We start from the raw sequence: 16,344 nt of genomic DNA, 5'->3' as shown, positions 1-16,344 counted from the left end.
TGGTCCTACGCAGCCAGTATGTGCTGGTCCTATGCAGCCAGTACGTGCTGGTCCTATGCAGCCAGTATGTGTTGCTCCTATGCAGCCAGTATGTGCTGCTCCTATACAGCCAGTATGTGCTGCTCCTATACAGCCAGTATGTGCTGCTCCTATACAGCCAGTATGTGCTGCTCCTATACAGCCAGTATGTGCTGCTCCTATACAGCCAGTATGTGCTGCTCCAATACAGCCAGTATGTGCTGCTTCTATACAGCCAGTATGTGCTGCTCCTATACAGCCAGTATGTGCTGCTCCTATACAGCCAGTATGTGCTGCTCCTATACAGCCAGTATGTGCTGCTCCTATACAGCCAGTATGTGCTGCTCCTATACAGCCAGTATGTGCTGCTCCAATACAGCCAGTATGTGCTGCTTCTATACAGCCAGTATGTGCTGCTCCTATACAGCCAGTATGTGCTGCTCCTATACAGCCAGTATGTGCTGCTCCTATACAGCCAGTATGTGCTGCTCCTATACAGCCAGTATGTGCTGCTCCTATACAGCCAGTATGTGCTGCTCTTATACAGCCAGTATGTGCTGCTCCTATACAGCCAGTATGTGCTGCTTCTATATAGCCAATATGTGCTGCTCCTATACAGCCAGTATGTGCTGCTTCTATACAGCCAATATGTGCTGCTTCTATACAGCCAGTATGTGCTGCTCTTATACAGCCAGTATGTGCTGCTCCTATACAGCCAGTATGTGCTGCTTCTATACAGCCAATATGTGCTGCTCCTATACAGCCAGTATTTGCTGCTCCTATACAGCCAGTATGTGCTGCTCCTATACAGCCAGTATGTGCTGCTTCTATACAGCCAGTATTTGCTGCTCCTATACAGCCAGTATGTGCTGCTCCTATACAGCCAGTATGTGCTGCTTCTATACAGCCAGTATGTGCTGCTCCTATACAGCCAGTATGTGCTGCTTCTATACAGCCAGTATTTGCTGCTCCTATACAGCCAGTATGTGCTGCTCCTATACAGCCTGTATGTGCTGCTTCTATACAGCCAGTATATGCTGCTCCTTTGCAGCCAGTATGTGCTGCTCTTTTGCAGCCAATATGTGCTGCGCCCAGAGGCAGAACTCTGGGAGGCAACGGAGTCAGCTGCCGCCGGGCTCCTGCTTTGAAGGGGGGCACCTCTCCTCCTGTTCTATGTGTTCAGCAACATTAATCAATTAAGTTAATTGACAGCAGCCAGTATCTCTTCCGTATCCGACTTCCCCACTAGTCACTACACCTTACAAATAACACCCTCTTTATTATAGATACAATGGAAGCAGACACCTTACTGATGAAGCTATTTGCTCCTATAAAGGAAGCATGAGAATTCTAACTATATGAAGTTATTTCTCTGACAATTACACGTAACTTCATATAGTTAGAATTATCACACTTCCTGTGCAAGAGCACATATCTCCATCAGTAATGTGTATGCTTCCAGTGTAATAGGTTGTGAGTTCTAATCCTGGATATGACACTTGCAAATTAATTGTCAGAGAAATAATCAGCATTGGGAGTGACTGAGCAGATCTATGTAGGGTGTGGCTGGACCCCTACATAGATCTGCCTAGTTGCAACAGTTTTGTAGTAGCTTCATATAGTTAGAATCTGCAGGCTTGCTATGCAGGAGCAAATGTGTGTATATATGTATGTATATATATATATATATATATATATATATATATATATATGGGGGGGGGGGCACCAATATTTTCCTTGCCTCCGGGCAACTGTGTCAAACTTATGCCACTGGCTGCGCCTATACAGCCAGTATGTGCTGCTCCTATACAGCCAGTATGTGCTGCTTCTATACAGCCAGTATGTGCTGCTTCTATACAGCCAATATGTGCTGCTCCTATACAGCCAGTATTTGCTGCTCCTATAGAGCCAGTATGTGCTGCTCCTATACAGCCAGTATGTGCTGCTTCTATACAGCCAGTATGTGCTGCTCCTATACAGCCAGTATGTGCTGCTTCTATACAGCCAGTATGTGCTGCTCCTATACAGCCAGTATGTGCTGCTCCTATACAGCCAGTATGTGCTGCTTCTATACAGCCAGTATTTGCTGCTCCTATACAGCCAGTATGTGCTGCTCCTATACAGCCAGTATGTGCTGCTTCTATACAGCCAGTATGTGCTGCTCCTATACAGCCAGTATGTGCTGCTTCTATACAGCCAGTATATGCTGCTCCTATGCAGCCAGTATGTGCTGCTCTTTTGCAGCCAATATGTGCTGCTCCTATACAGCCAGTATGTGCTGCTCCTATACAGCCAGTATGTGCTGCTCCTATAAAGCCAGTATGTGCTGCTTCTATACAGCCAGTATGTGCTGCTCCTATACAGCCAGTATGTGCTGCTTCTATACAGCTAGTATGTGCTGCTTCTATACAGCCAGTATGTGCTGCTCCTATACAGCCAGTATGTGCTGCTCCTATACAGCCAGTATTTGCTGCTCCTATATAGCCAGTATGTGCTGCTTCTATACAGCCAATATGTGCTGCTCCTATACAGCCAGTATTTGCTGCTCCTATACAGCCAGTATGTGCTGCTCCTATACAGCCAGTATGTGCTGCTTCTATACAGCCAGTATTTGCTGCTCCTATACAGCCAGTATGTGCTGCTTCTATACAGCCAGTATGTGCTGCTCAGTGCACTGATTGTGACAATGAATTATGCCATTCCATTATCACTCATCTGTAAAAAGTAGCTCTGGGGTCAAATACCGGGGACATACTGCCTCTTTATAAACCCTCCATATTTCAAAGATTCGCCCATCCACAAATGTGAAGTTAATTTATAACGCATTAATATCACTCTCTTCCATCTAATCTGAATATCAAGAAAGAAATACATTAAAAGTGAATCCAGTGAAGACCCCACCCAAAGTGATACAATCACAATCTACTGATAGCTTTACTGAAAATTTGCAACTTATTTCGGGATTGTCCAGTTCACAAGAATAGTTATCCATTGTAATACACGAAAGGATTGTGCTTAATGTCATCTTCCCTATGTCCATACGTAAGCAAGACCATAAAAGTGTTAAACTGTCTTCTAGGAAAGTCTGATTTGTAAGTGGAAGATCAACACATCCAGATGAGTGGAACTGAAGTGACCCATACATATCTGCTTACAATCATTTCCAGAAAAGCTACATACTTGGCCAAAGGCAAACAAATATTACATGCATGTGTATTTTATTTTGTATCTTGTCAGTGTAACAAAACTGTTTGATACAGTGAAAACCTGCCGATGTGGGCTGTTTAATAGCTAGTCTGTCCCCATCCATCAAAATTATGCTAGCTTGAGTGAAAACAAACTTTTTGCTCAAAAGTTCTACAATATGTTAAACAACACTACATAGTGAAAGCCACGTGGACACCCATTGTAATGAGTGTGTCTAGCCATTTCAGCCACACCCACTACTAGCACGAGCATGAAATCAAGCTTACGCCATATGATCTCCATAGTCAAACATTAGCAGTAGAATTTACCATATTGAAGAGCTCAGTAACTTTCACAGTGGCACCGTCATAGGCTGTCACCTTTTCAATGAGTCAGTTTGACAAATTTCAGCACTAATAGATCTGCCACAGTCACCTGTATGTGCAGTTACTGTGAAGTGGAAACATTTAGGACCAACAAAAACTCAGGCACATAGCGATAGGCCACACAAGCTCACAGAACAAGAGAGCCAAGTGCTATTGTGCATAACATGTATAAATCATCTGTCCTCAGTTATGACACCCACTACAGTATTACATATGCCTCTGGATGCAGGTCAGCACAATAACTGTTCTTTGGGAGCTTTATGGATTGAGTTTCCATGGCCAAGCAGCTGTACACAAGATCACTATGCACAATGCCAAATGGTTACAAGAGTGGTGTAAAGCATACATGCATTGGGCTCTGGAGCAGTGGAAATGTGTTTTCTGGGAAGATGTATCTCGCTTCCCTATCTGGCAGTCTGACAGATAAATTGGGGTTTGGCAAATGCTGGAATGCCAACTGTAAAGTTTGATGGCGGAAGATCTATAGAATTTAATCTAAGATCTAAGGATCTATGGAGGAGGCTCTATTGTGGTGGAGGGGTCTCTGGAATTTTTTCACACTTAGGTCTAGGTTCCTTAGTTCCAGTGAAGTGAAATCTTAATGTTACAGATACTGTAGAAAACTGTGATTCCAATGTGGTACAATAGTTTGGAGTAGGCTCTTTCCCGTTTCAGCATGACAATGTTCCTTTGCACAAAGCGGGATCTGTCTAAACAGGGTTTGCCATGGGAGAACTTGACTGGCCTGCACAGTTCCGAACCTCACTAATGATTAATATTTTATCATAACAAGGCTACACAGGACACGGGAACACCCCCTGAGGTTAGAAGAAAAAATCATACACAACGGAGAAAAGGATTCTTCACAGTAAGAGCAGTAAGGATTTGCAATTCTCTGCCAGAGAAGGTAGTAATGGTGGACTCATTCAATAAGTTTAAAAATGGACTACATAAATTCCTAATTGAAAGAAATATCCAAGCATACAATATTTAAATGATATAAAATGTTATAATACAGGTTGAACTCGATGGACATTTGTCTTTTTTCAACCTCAACAACTAAAATAAAAATGCTCTTGTGACTAAATGGGTGTGGCACATAGCAAATTGTTAGCCAGCTTTAGCCTAATGCCCATGCTACTGAAATGAGACGTTCAACAAGCACATATAGATGGGATGTTCCATTGTCCCCATACTTTTATAGTGTATATATTGGTGTCATATTTTTAACAACTGGGTTCCATTATGTTTCACTTGTGGAAAATCAGGACACCATTTCAAGTTCTTAATGAAATGTAACCATTAGGCAATCATGGTTTCACTATGTCAACAAAGGTTCTGTGCATGCCCAAAAGTGTCACTGAGAAGATCCAGGGTATTGAGAGGATGAAACAGGTGTATCTCCTGCAGTGGTGGTAATTCCAAAGTACATATGTCAACATGATTTCACATTCTTTTAATCTCATTACCCAGAGTGCAACCTGCGTGTTCTTTTTGCCTTATATGTTTGGAGTGTGGTGGTGATGAAGTGGTGGATTGGGGCTGTGCAGCCATGAGTACAATACAATTGGGGCATGCATGTATAAGTAAAGTACCTTAGTGAATCGAAGCCTAGTAAGACTTGGCACATTTCCAGTTAGAACTCTTAGGAAATATGGGAAGCCAAAGTAGACATTGATGGGGTATTTGGGTAGCAATACACTGTTAAAGAGTCCACTCTTTCTCCATTTAATCTCTATGCTGCAAGTATGGCATTGACAAGAGCTAAAGTGACGTTTTGGGGACACCCAGGAGCACAGTCCTCTTAACACTCCTGAACACAGTCTAGAGCCCAAGGCAGGCAACTGAACACTCATCCTCTTTGCATCCAAACTTAACATGTTTTCCCAGAAAATACTTTTTAGTGGAAACTTGTAATTTAGAATGAGTATTTTCAAACAATCCAGATTCCTGATAGACAAAAAAAAAAAATTTGTTACAACACAAATTTGTTGTGATTTGACTAAAGCCTCTAATCCCCTTTCAGACCTACATCCCGGCTTTAAAATGTCTGGGAGACAAAGCACGGGTGGAAGCCGGGGTTTTCTGTACCTTACACATAGGTGATGACCTGGATTATTCCCAAGTCGTCACCCTTAACACCAGACCCGGGTCTTTTCCACTTTACTGTATGAGCTTGGAGATGATGTCATCTCCGAGTGCTATTGCCCCACACCAATTAAATTCTTTGCCCTGGGTTGCAAGTCGCAGGAATAACTCTGGTCAGCTGCAGGTTTGCAGACACGGGTCTGTCAACCCGGGTCAGACCGTTTCAGACATAAGGCCTATGTCAGAAAAAGGGGTATTAGAGAAAACTATAATTATACAATTAATACTCCAAGTGGGTTGAACAATACAGAGCCTTGTCTAGAACAGATTTGAAAATGTATCATAATGGTTGTCTGCACAGTATAAAGGTCACCATTCCACTTTGAACTCCTGACCCACAAAGGAACCCTAGCAATTGAATTAAATGGAACGGAATACAACTTTATTAACTTATTTTAGAAAAAATACCATGATACGGTGCAATGTATTGCAAATTATTTATGTAGACCATATGTTATGCTCACAGTTACTGCATCTACCTGTCTCCAAAACATTTCAATACTGAATTGCATAAAATACATTTTCTAAATTTGTTGCAATTGTCATATGACACTTCTCTAGAGATCCTTAATACTCAAGTTTCATCCTTTGGAAATCATGGTATGAAGGAAATTAAGGCTGCTAGAGTGAAGATGCACTCATTACTTGTTACACATTACTGTGTTAGGATAATGCTAAGCAGTGTGTAGAGACATTTTGGCTAATAAATGACAGCCTGGGTTTCATCACCTTTGATCTAAAGAATCTGCAACTGTCAACTGTTAAAACTGTGCCCTACTATTAATTTTGGATGTTATGTAAATGCAGATTTAGAGCAGGCTATGTAAGGTTATGCATGGCTGTGAATCCGAATTCTAATAAGGAATTTCCAGTCTTTAGAAACCTTTGCAGGCTCTGTCAAACACAATTGTTGCACAGGAAGGGGGTCAGAGGGAAGAGGTAAAGGCATGGGCAGACAAGGGCTGCCGGCAGCAGATACATATCCTTCAGCCAAGAAATGGTGTTGGATGAAAAATAACTTTATCTTCTAAATTAAAACATAGCTGCGACACAGCGAGTTCTTGTGCTATGCATTCAACTAGTGAATGAAGAAGACCGTTGACCATGACAATGACCCTATAGAGTTAAATACATTGGCATTTAAAAAATAAAGAAAAAACAAACAGAATTTTAAATACCCCAGAATGTAAAAAATAAAAAATAAACTGAATAGCCATTTTTATTTAATTTTTTTATAACTATAACACTAAAATATTATGGATAATTTCTTTTTAGAAAAACCCACCAGAGTACATGTCCCTTTACCCTAAAATACTTTTTTTGTTTTTATTTTTAGTGGAGATTAAACAGCAAGTTTTGTTCCATTTTATCATTGATCTAATAGTCGTATTTTCAGAGTGTCCACCTATAATTTAGGGGGAGACATCAAGTATGTCTAAAGAGTCTCTAAATTGGCATGCATAGATTTTTCAGCACTCAAGCTTATTCCTGAAGTGAGGGTCACCTGATCAAAACCCTTCATTCATGTACACTATGACAAAGAAGAAGGCAGAGGATTGAGTTGTGCGCAAGCATCTGACTGTGGTGGTCAAGAAGATAGTTGCAAACTACCAATAGCTTCAGTACAAAATGGAAAGGAAAAACTCACCACCATTCAACTTGTTGCAGTAAACCAGATTAATTTATGGGGGGAAAAATTGACATTCATGTGACTTTCATTTATTCAGTACTATGTAGAGAAAATGTAATCTTGTATTATCTTTTTGCAGGTAATTTATATCATGTATCTAGCACATCTACATATTTCAAAGTGTAATATAAATCTTTGGTACACTTTAAAATGGTATACTTACTAAAAGTCCAAGAAAACTATACATATATATGAGTAGAAGTGGTAATAAAGGACCATAAAGCAACATTCTGGAAAGGAGATACCTGTTCTCCAGATTATTTCCTTACTGGTGGTGGTGAGAAACTCTAGTTTTAAGATTGTACATAATTTTTATTAGTTTGCTTTGACTAAAGACTTGTTTAGAACAGACATTTGTGAGTTCTCCATGATAATTAGTACCAGAATCCAGTTGAATAGATGCAGTGGTCATTAGGATTATATAACACTGCTGTAATACGTTTCTCTTGGTGAGTGAAGAGGGCAAGAAAAATGTTGCTGAGGTAACTTTTGAGACTGAATTATCTGTACATGTACAGCTTTAAATTTACAAATAATGTTGCTTTCTCTAGAATACATTTTACTGTTTTTTTCCTGTAACCTGAGCGCAGGCTTGTGTCATATTCCAAGTTACTGAATAATATAAGTGTGACAAAAAGTGCAGAAGCCAGAAAAAAGGAAAACATTTAGCAAACGTTACAAGAGGGCATGTACAAGCGTATAGATCACAGCCAGGCAGCTAACAGTATTTTCTGGCTGGTAACTGTGTTTTTGTGCTTTAAGTAAACAGGTCAACCGGGATATCTGTTGGGCCTGACAATAAGTGCTGTGGTCAAGTGTGGTCAGCGTGACCACTCCCAACCTCCCTTTCCTCAGCAATGAATTACTGAGAGCGATGTGGTAACACCATCTTTTGTTTATGGTTGCACCTCCCTGGCAATCCTGGGGCCCTAGACAGGTCCTTATATTTTGCACCCACCTTAACAACCATCTCAGCACCCATGCAAATAAACACAGTGTGCATCATATGGCCATTATTTATATGTAGATGGGACAACATACAAAGTCAATTATGTAACACCAAATAAAGGTTACCATACACTACTGTAACTCTGCTAGCCACAAGGATAAGGGTATAGGGTCATAGGAGTAATGTGTTGCATAAAAGCTAGTTCACATGCTATTAATAGTATGAAAAACCTTGCCAAAAACAATGTTTTAGTAAGGCGTGGGTGGGGGTCCTTAAGAGGTGGTTCACTGGAAGTCTGATGATGCACTATTTCAAAGATCCTTTATGATTATATTGTAAGATGCAACAAAATGTATACCTTAAAAAGCATAAATGCAATCATCTTTAGTTTGGTTTCTTCAAGGAGACGACCAGCAAAGTGCAATTAAATTAATCTACAGGTAGTAACATGTTCAGTACCAGTTTCAAACCCCACAGTGGAGTTAAATAAATGTTTTGGTAATAGTTTAAATTAGAGCACAGCATTGGATTTATAACTATAATTTATTCTATGCACTATACCAAACAATAAGAAAGATACCACTTACCAATCAGAGACATACTCCATCATGCACACATACAGTAAATACATAAATATACATACATAGTCCTCACCTACAGTTGCAGAGAAGTTAGAGTAGGCAGAGTCATTGCTATAGACAGAGGAAGAATTATGGTAAGGAAGCACAATGTAGTTGTGGATGATGACGGCTGGAATGGATAAAAGACAGTCAGAAATGGTAAACAAAGACAATAAATGCTTTATATCTCTCTAGGAAACGTGACCAGGTTTTAGTTGGTTTTCAATATTATTATAAACTTTAGAAATGCTTTGAATGTAACTGCTACAATATCCATCATATCTCCTTTCTAAATATGGTCTTTAAATATATGTTAACTGTCTTATAATGTAGGCAGATATCATTGCTATTAATAGCCCATAATCCAATATAATGCTGTGGGTTTGGTGCACATGGAGACTCATTGTTATCAATAAGATGACCAATCTATTCATATGAATCACCATCAGATCTGTGGATGGTGTCAATAACTCATACTGTAAGTGTTATCCTCTGAGAGATATAAAGCTCAGAAACAATGGGAACATAAAACAATGATAACACAACATTTTCAAAATGATGGTTGCAAATGATAATGTTAGAATCTCATGAACAAAATGGCAAATGATGGATGAAATGAGTAAATACACACAGAATTATGCATATGCACAGTCTAGCTTCCGTTTATTGACTTAATATTTATACATACTGTAAATGGATACTCATTATATATTAGGAGTGTGTTAAACATTATTTATTTGTGTTTGATTTATTGTCCTTTTTCTGTTTTATAGTTGTACTATACTGGCATCTGTGTGTTGTACAAACTGTGTGTAATAAAAACAAAGGGGGAGATTCAGTTCCAGGCAATGTGCCACCGGACACCATCACAACTGCGCATATTACTGTCTATTACAGTCGGTGATCTTCACTGGTATTCCTGTGCACATCTATGGGGTGAAAAGGAAAATCCATGAAGATGGATGGTTCAGCAGTACACGCTGTAACTGTTTTGACATATCTGCCTACTGTCCCGGAAAAGCCAGGTGGCTCCCTAAAAATTCACTGTCAGATAACGTGGCCATACATTTTACCAGATTTATCAAGCCTCGGAGAGTGATAAATTGCACGGTGATAAAGTACCAACCAATCAGCTCCTGTCATTTTTCAAATACAGCCTGTAATATGGTAGTTAGGAGCTGATTGGCTGGTTCTTTATCACCATGCTATTTATCACTCCCCAAGGCCTGATAAATGGGTCCCAATTGTGAGCTATCTATCAGGCATGCTGGATGATTTTGCATGTCCAACATACCAGTAATTAGTGATCAAGCAAGGCAGTACACTGTTCAATAATTAGGCTGATAATTGGACAGTGTATCCCTAGCATAAGAAACAAAAAGTATTTTCTCAAGATCTAGAAGTATAAATACCCAATGCTAATTCTGACACCAGTGCCGTAACTAGGCATTTTAGCGCTGTGTGCAAGAAATGGCATTGGCACCCCACCCCCCCCCCACCCCAATGCAAGACAGGGGCAGTGCGCGCCGTGGGCGCGTGAACCATATATAGGGGCGGGGCTTCATGGGGAAGGGGCGTGGCCACAAAATAATACCAGTTCATACTATGGCGCACAGTAGTCTCCATTATTCAAATTACGCCGCACAGTAGCGCCACTACACCAGGTAGAGCCCCTTTTATACATTACAGCAGACATTCCCCCTATTTACACATTACGTCAGACAGCGTCCCCTTTTTACACATTACGGCAAACAGCGTCCCCCTTTTTACACATTACGGCAGACAACGTCCCCTTTTTTACACATTATGGCAGATAGCGTCCCCCTTTTTACACATTACAGCAGACAGCATCCCCCTTTTTACACATTACGGCAGCCAGTCCCCCTTTTTACACATTACGGCAGCCAGTCCCCCTTTTTACACAGTACGGCAGACAGAATAGAGAGAGAGACAGAGATAGACACAGAGAGATATACTTACCATCTCCCCGCTGGCAGTCAGGCTTCTCGTGCTGGCAGCACCGGAGGGAGAGGAGAAGGAGGAGGCGGAAGGGGGACTGGAGCCGCAGCAGCGCCATGTAATTGGAAGTAGCGCCGCTGCAGCTGTCCCCTCTCCTTCCGTATTGGCTGCCCGGCACTGCAATGAATGCTGGGATGAAGGAACCCCATCTCAGCATTCACAGCAGCACCGGGCAGCCAATACGGAAGGAGAGGGGACAGCTGCAGTGGCGCTACTACCAATGACATAATGCTGCTGCGGCTCCAGTCCCCCTCAATCCTCCTCCTTCTCCGCTCCCTCCGGTGCTGCTCTCCTCAACAGCGCGGTCGCGGCGCACACAGCAGAGGCAGCATGTAATGAGTCAATTTGACTCATTACATGCTGCTGGCCGTTGCGCCCTCAGGGCAACTGCACTGTGTGCCAGGCACACCTGGCACACACGTAGTTCCGGCCCTGTCTGACACTATGAAAGGCTGGTTCTGAAATGTAGTAAACTGAATACATTCTGTACCCAGGACATTGCATTTCTGCTATCCATAACAGTCAAGCTAATAGTGCTAGTTCATGTAGCAAGTTACAAGATATGTAGAAGAGAGACATTCTGTACTAGGAACAGAGAAAACAGTTTGACTAATACGAACAGCATCTTGAGATCAGCTGTAATGTCTTCTCAAGATATTGTCAGGGCATCTGTGTAGCGTTAAGTCAAACATCAGAACTATAATGACCATTGTAACGTTAGTTATGCAAGAATCTCTCGTAAAAATTGTGTTAATTTTTATGTTGTATTGGCTCAGCTCTACTGAGCGTCCATCTGATATCTGTAATGGAATAAATCTGATTCAGAGCTGCCAAGTACAAACAAGATCAAAAGGTTTAATAACACACATGGCTCCAGGGTGCAGGGATAAAGATGGATAAAAGAAAGGAAATAAGTATTGGAGTTTAAAAAAATAAATGTTACAAATGTACAGGATGCTGAGGAGGAGGGGTAAATAAAAATAAAGCAAGGAATAGATTTTATAAAGAGTAGAAAGAATGGTGCTCTCTGGGAGATGACCAAATAATTTTAAGGGGTTGGGGCCGCGTTACCGGCAGCCGGGATCTCAGACATAGAATTCCAGCGGTGGGGACGAGCACAACGAAGCCCCTTGCAGGCTCGGTGGTGAGCTGCACTCGCCACAGGTTCTATTCCCACTCTATGGGGTAAATTTACTAAGATGGGAGTTCTATTTAAGATGAGATGTTGCCCATAGCAACCAATCAGATTACAGGTATTATCTTCTAGAAGGTGCTAGATAAATGAGAAGTAGAATCTGATTGGTTGCTATGGTCAACATCTCATCTTAAATAGAACTCCCATCTTAGTAAATTTACTAGAGATGAGCGGGTTCGGTTTCTCTGAATCCGAACCCGCCCGAACTTCATGGTTTTTTTCACGGGTCCGAGCAGACTCGGATCCTCCCGCCTTGCTCGGTTAACCCGAGCGCGCCCGAACGTCATCATGACGCTGTCGGATTCTCGCGAGACTCGGATTCTATATAAGGAGCCGCGCGTCGCCGCCATTTTCACACGTGCATTGAGATTGATAGGGAGAGGACGTGGCTGGCGTCCTCTCCATTTAGATTATAAGAGAGAGAGATTTACTGGAGCTTAGGACTAGGAGGAGTACTGTAGAAGTGTAGAGAGTGCAGAGAGTTTACTAGTGAGTGACCACCAGACAGTGCAGTTTATTTAATATATCCGTTCTCTGCCTGAAAAAAGCGATACACACAGTGACTCAGTCACATACCATATCTGTGTGCACTGCTCAGGCTCAGCCCAGTGTGCTGCATCATCTATATATATTATATATCTGTCTGACTGCTCAGCTCACACAGCTTATAATTGTGGGGGAGACTGGGGAGCACTGCAGTGCCAGTTATAGGTTATAGCAGGAGCCAGGAGTACATAATATTATATAGTGAGTGACCACCAGACAGTGCAGTTTATTTAATATATCCGTTCTCTGCCTGAAAAAAGCGATACACACAGTGACTCAGTCACATACCATATCTGTGTGCACTGCTCAGGCTCAGCCCAGTGTGCTGCATCATCTATATATATTATATATCTGTCTGACTGCTCAGCTCACACAGCTTATAATTGTGGGGGAGACTGGGGAGCACTGCAGTGCCAGTTATAGGTTATAGCAGGAGCCAGGAGTACATAATATTATATTAAAATTAAACAGTGCACACTTTTGCTGCAGGAGTGCCACTGCCAGTGTGACTGACCAGTGACCTGACCACACTGACCACCAGTATAGTTAGTAGTATACTTATATTGTGATTGCCTGAAAAAGTTAAACACTCGTCGTGTGACTTCACTTGTGTGTTGTTGTTTTTTTTATTCTATAAAAATAAAACTCATTCTGCTGACAGACAGTGTCCAGCAGGTCCGTCATTATATAATATATAATATATACCTGTCCGGCTGCAGTAGTGATATATATATATTTTTTATATCATTTATCATCCAGTCGCAGCAGACACAGTACGGTAGTTCACGGCTGTGGCTACCTCTGTGTCTGCACTCGGCAGGCAGTCCGTCCATAATTGTATACCACCTAACCGTGGTTTTTTTTTCTTCTTTATACATACATACTACTACGACATCTCTTTATCAACCAGTCTATATTAGCAGCAGACACAGTACAGTACGGTAGTTCACGGCTGTGGCTACCTCTGTGTCTGCACTCGGCAGGCAGTCCGTCCATAATTGTATACCACCTAACCGTGGTTTTTTTTTCTTTCTTCTTTATACATACATAGTTACATAGACATCTCTTTATCAACCAGTCTATATTAGCAGCAGACACAGTACAGTACGGTAGTTCACGGCTGTGGCTACCTCTGTGTCTGCACTCGGCAGGCAGTCCGTCCATAATTGTATACCACCTAACCGTGGTTTTTTTTTCTTTCTTCTTTATACATACATAGTTACATAGACATCTCTTTATCAACCAGTCTATATTAGCAGCAGACACAGTACAGTACGGTAGTTCACGGCTGTGGCTACCTCTGTGTCTGCACTCGGCAGGCAGTCCGTCCATAATTGTATACCACCTAACCGTGGTTTTTTTTTCTTTCTTCTTTATACATACATACTACTACGACATCTCTTTATCAACCAGTCTATATTATTAGCAGCAGACACAGTACAGTACGGTAGTTCACGGCTGTGGCTACCTCTGTGTCTGCACTCGGCAGGCAGTCCGTCCATAATTGTATACCACCTAACCGTGGTTTTTTTTTCTTTCTTCTTTATACATACATAGTTACATAGACATCTCTTTATCAACCAGTCTATATTAGCAGCAGACACAGTACAGTACGGTAGTTCACGGCTGTGGCTACCTCTGTGTCTGCACTCGGCAGGCAGTCCATAATTGTATACTAGTATCCATCTCCATTGTTTACCTGAGGTGCCTTTTAGTTGTGCCTATTAAAATATGGAGAACAAAAATGTTGAGGTTCCAAAATTAGGGAAAGATCACTTCCACCTCGTGCTGAAGCTGCTGCCACTAGTCATGGCCGAGACGATGAAATGCCAGCAACGTCGTCTGCCAAGGCCGATGCCCAATGTCATAGTACAGAGCATGTCAAATCCAAAACACCAAATATCAGAAAAAAAAGGACTCCAAAACCTAAAATAAAATTGTCGGAGGAGAAGCGTAAACTTGCCAATATGCCATTTACGACACGGAGTGGCAAGGAACGGCTGAGGCCCTGGCCTATGTTCATGGCTAGTGGTTCAGCTTCACATGAGGATGGAAGCACTCAGCCTCTCGCTAGAAAAATGAAAAGACTCAAGCTGGCAAAAGCAGCACAGCAAAGAACTGTGCATTCTTCGAAATCCCAAATCCACAAGGAGAGTCCAATTGTGTCGGTTGCGATGCCTGACCTTCCCAACACTGGACGTGAAGAGCATGCGCCTTCCACCATTTGCACGCCCCCTGCAAGTGCTGGAAGGAGCACCCGCAGTCCAGTTCCTGATAGTCAGATTGAAGATGTCAGTGTTGAAGTACACCAGGATGAGGAGGATATGGGTGTTGCTGGCGCTGGGGAGGAAATTGACCAGGAGGATTCTGATGGTGAGGTGGTTTGTTTAAGTCAGGCACCCGGGGAGACACCTGTTGTCCGTGGGAGGAATATGGCCGTTGACATGCCAGGTGAAAATACCAAAAAAATCAGCTCTTCGGTGTGGAGGTATTTCAACAGAAATGCGGACAACAGGTGTCAAGCCGTGTGTTCCCTTTGTCAAGCTGTAATAAGTAGGGGTAAGGACGTTAACCACCTCGGAACATCCTCCCTTATACGTCACCTGCAGCGCATTCATAATAAGTCAGTGACAAGTTCAAAAACTTTGGGTGACAGCGGAAGCAGTCCACTGACCAGTAAATCCCTTCCTCTTGTAACCAAGCTCACGCAAACCACCCCACCAACTCCCTCAGTGTCAATTTCCTCCTTCCCCAGGAATGCCAATAGTCCTGCAGGCCATGTCACTGGCAATTCTGACGATTCCTCTCCTGCCTGGGATTCCTCCGATGCATCCTTGCGTGTAACGCCTACTGCTGCTGGCGCTGCTGTTGTTGCTGCTGGGAGTCGATGGTCATCCCAGAGGGGAAGTCGTAAGCCCACTTGTACTACTTCCAGTAAGCAATTGACTGTTCAACAGTCCTTTGCGAGGAAGATGAAATATCACAGCAGTCATCCTGCTGCAAAGCGGATAACTGAGGCCTTGACAACTATGTTGGTGTTAGACGTGCGTCCGGTATCCGCCGTTAGTTCACAGGGAACTAGACAATTTATTGAGGCAGTGTGCCCCCGTTACCAAATACCATCTAGGTTCCACTTCTCTAGGCAGGCGATACCGAGAATGTACACGGACGTCAGAAAAAGACTCACCAGTGTCCTAAAAAATGCAGTTGTACCCAATGTCCACTTAACCACGGACATGTGGACAAGTGGAGCAGGGCAGGGTCAGGACTATATGACTGTGACAGCCCACTGGGTAGATGTATGGACTCCCGCCGCAAGAACAGCAGCGGCGGCACCAGTAGCAGCATCTCGCAAACGCCAACTCTTTCCTAGGCAGGCTACGCTTTGTATCACCGCTTTCCAGAATACGCACACAGCTGAAAACCTCTTACGGCAACTGAGGAAGATCATCGCGGAATGGCTTACCCCAATTGGACTCTCCTGTGGATTTGTGGCATCGGACAACGCCAGCAATATTGTGTGTGCATTAAATATGGGCAAATTCCAGCACGTCCCATGTTTTGCACATACCTTGAATTTGGTGGTG

General features: G+C 42.5%; 1 protein-coding gene across 3 annotated transcripts in view; it reads right to left on the bottom strand.

Annotated features, from left to right (window-relative positions):
* Positions 1–16,344, bottom strand: part of ADGRD1 (adhesion G protein-coupled receptor D1) — a 1,058,506-nt gene that overhangs the window by 912,365 nt on the left and 129,797 nt on the right. Inside the window, exon 4 of one of the 3 annotated variants that reach the window (XM_063964650.1) lies at positions 9,032–9,127. The exons of the other annotated variants lie outside the window; for them this stretch is intronic. Coding sequence (XP_063820720.1) covers positions 9,032–9,127 — 96 coding nt within the window. The remainder of the gene's footprint in view (positions 1–9,031; positions 9,128–16,344) is intronic. 3 annotated transcript variants of the gene reach the window in all.

This window comes from Pseudophryne corroboree, chromosome 1 (assembly GCF_028390025.1).
Source record: "Pseudophryne corroboree isolate aPseCor3 chromosome 1, aPseCor3.hap2, whole genome shotgun sequence".
Classification (NCBI taxonomy): Eukaryota; Metazoa; Chordata; class Amphibia; order Anura; family Myobatrachidae; genus Pseudophryne; species Pseudophryne corroboree.
Note: the sequence above shows the minus strand (reverse complement) of the source record. Positions and strands in the feature narration are given on the sequence as shown.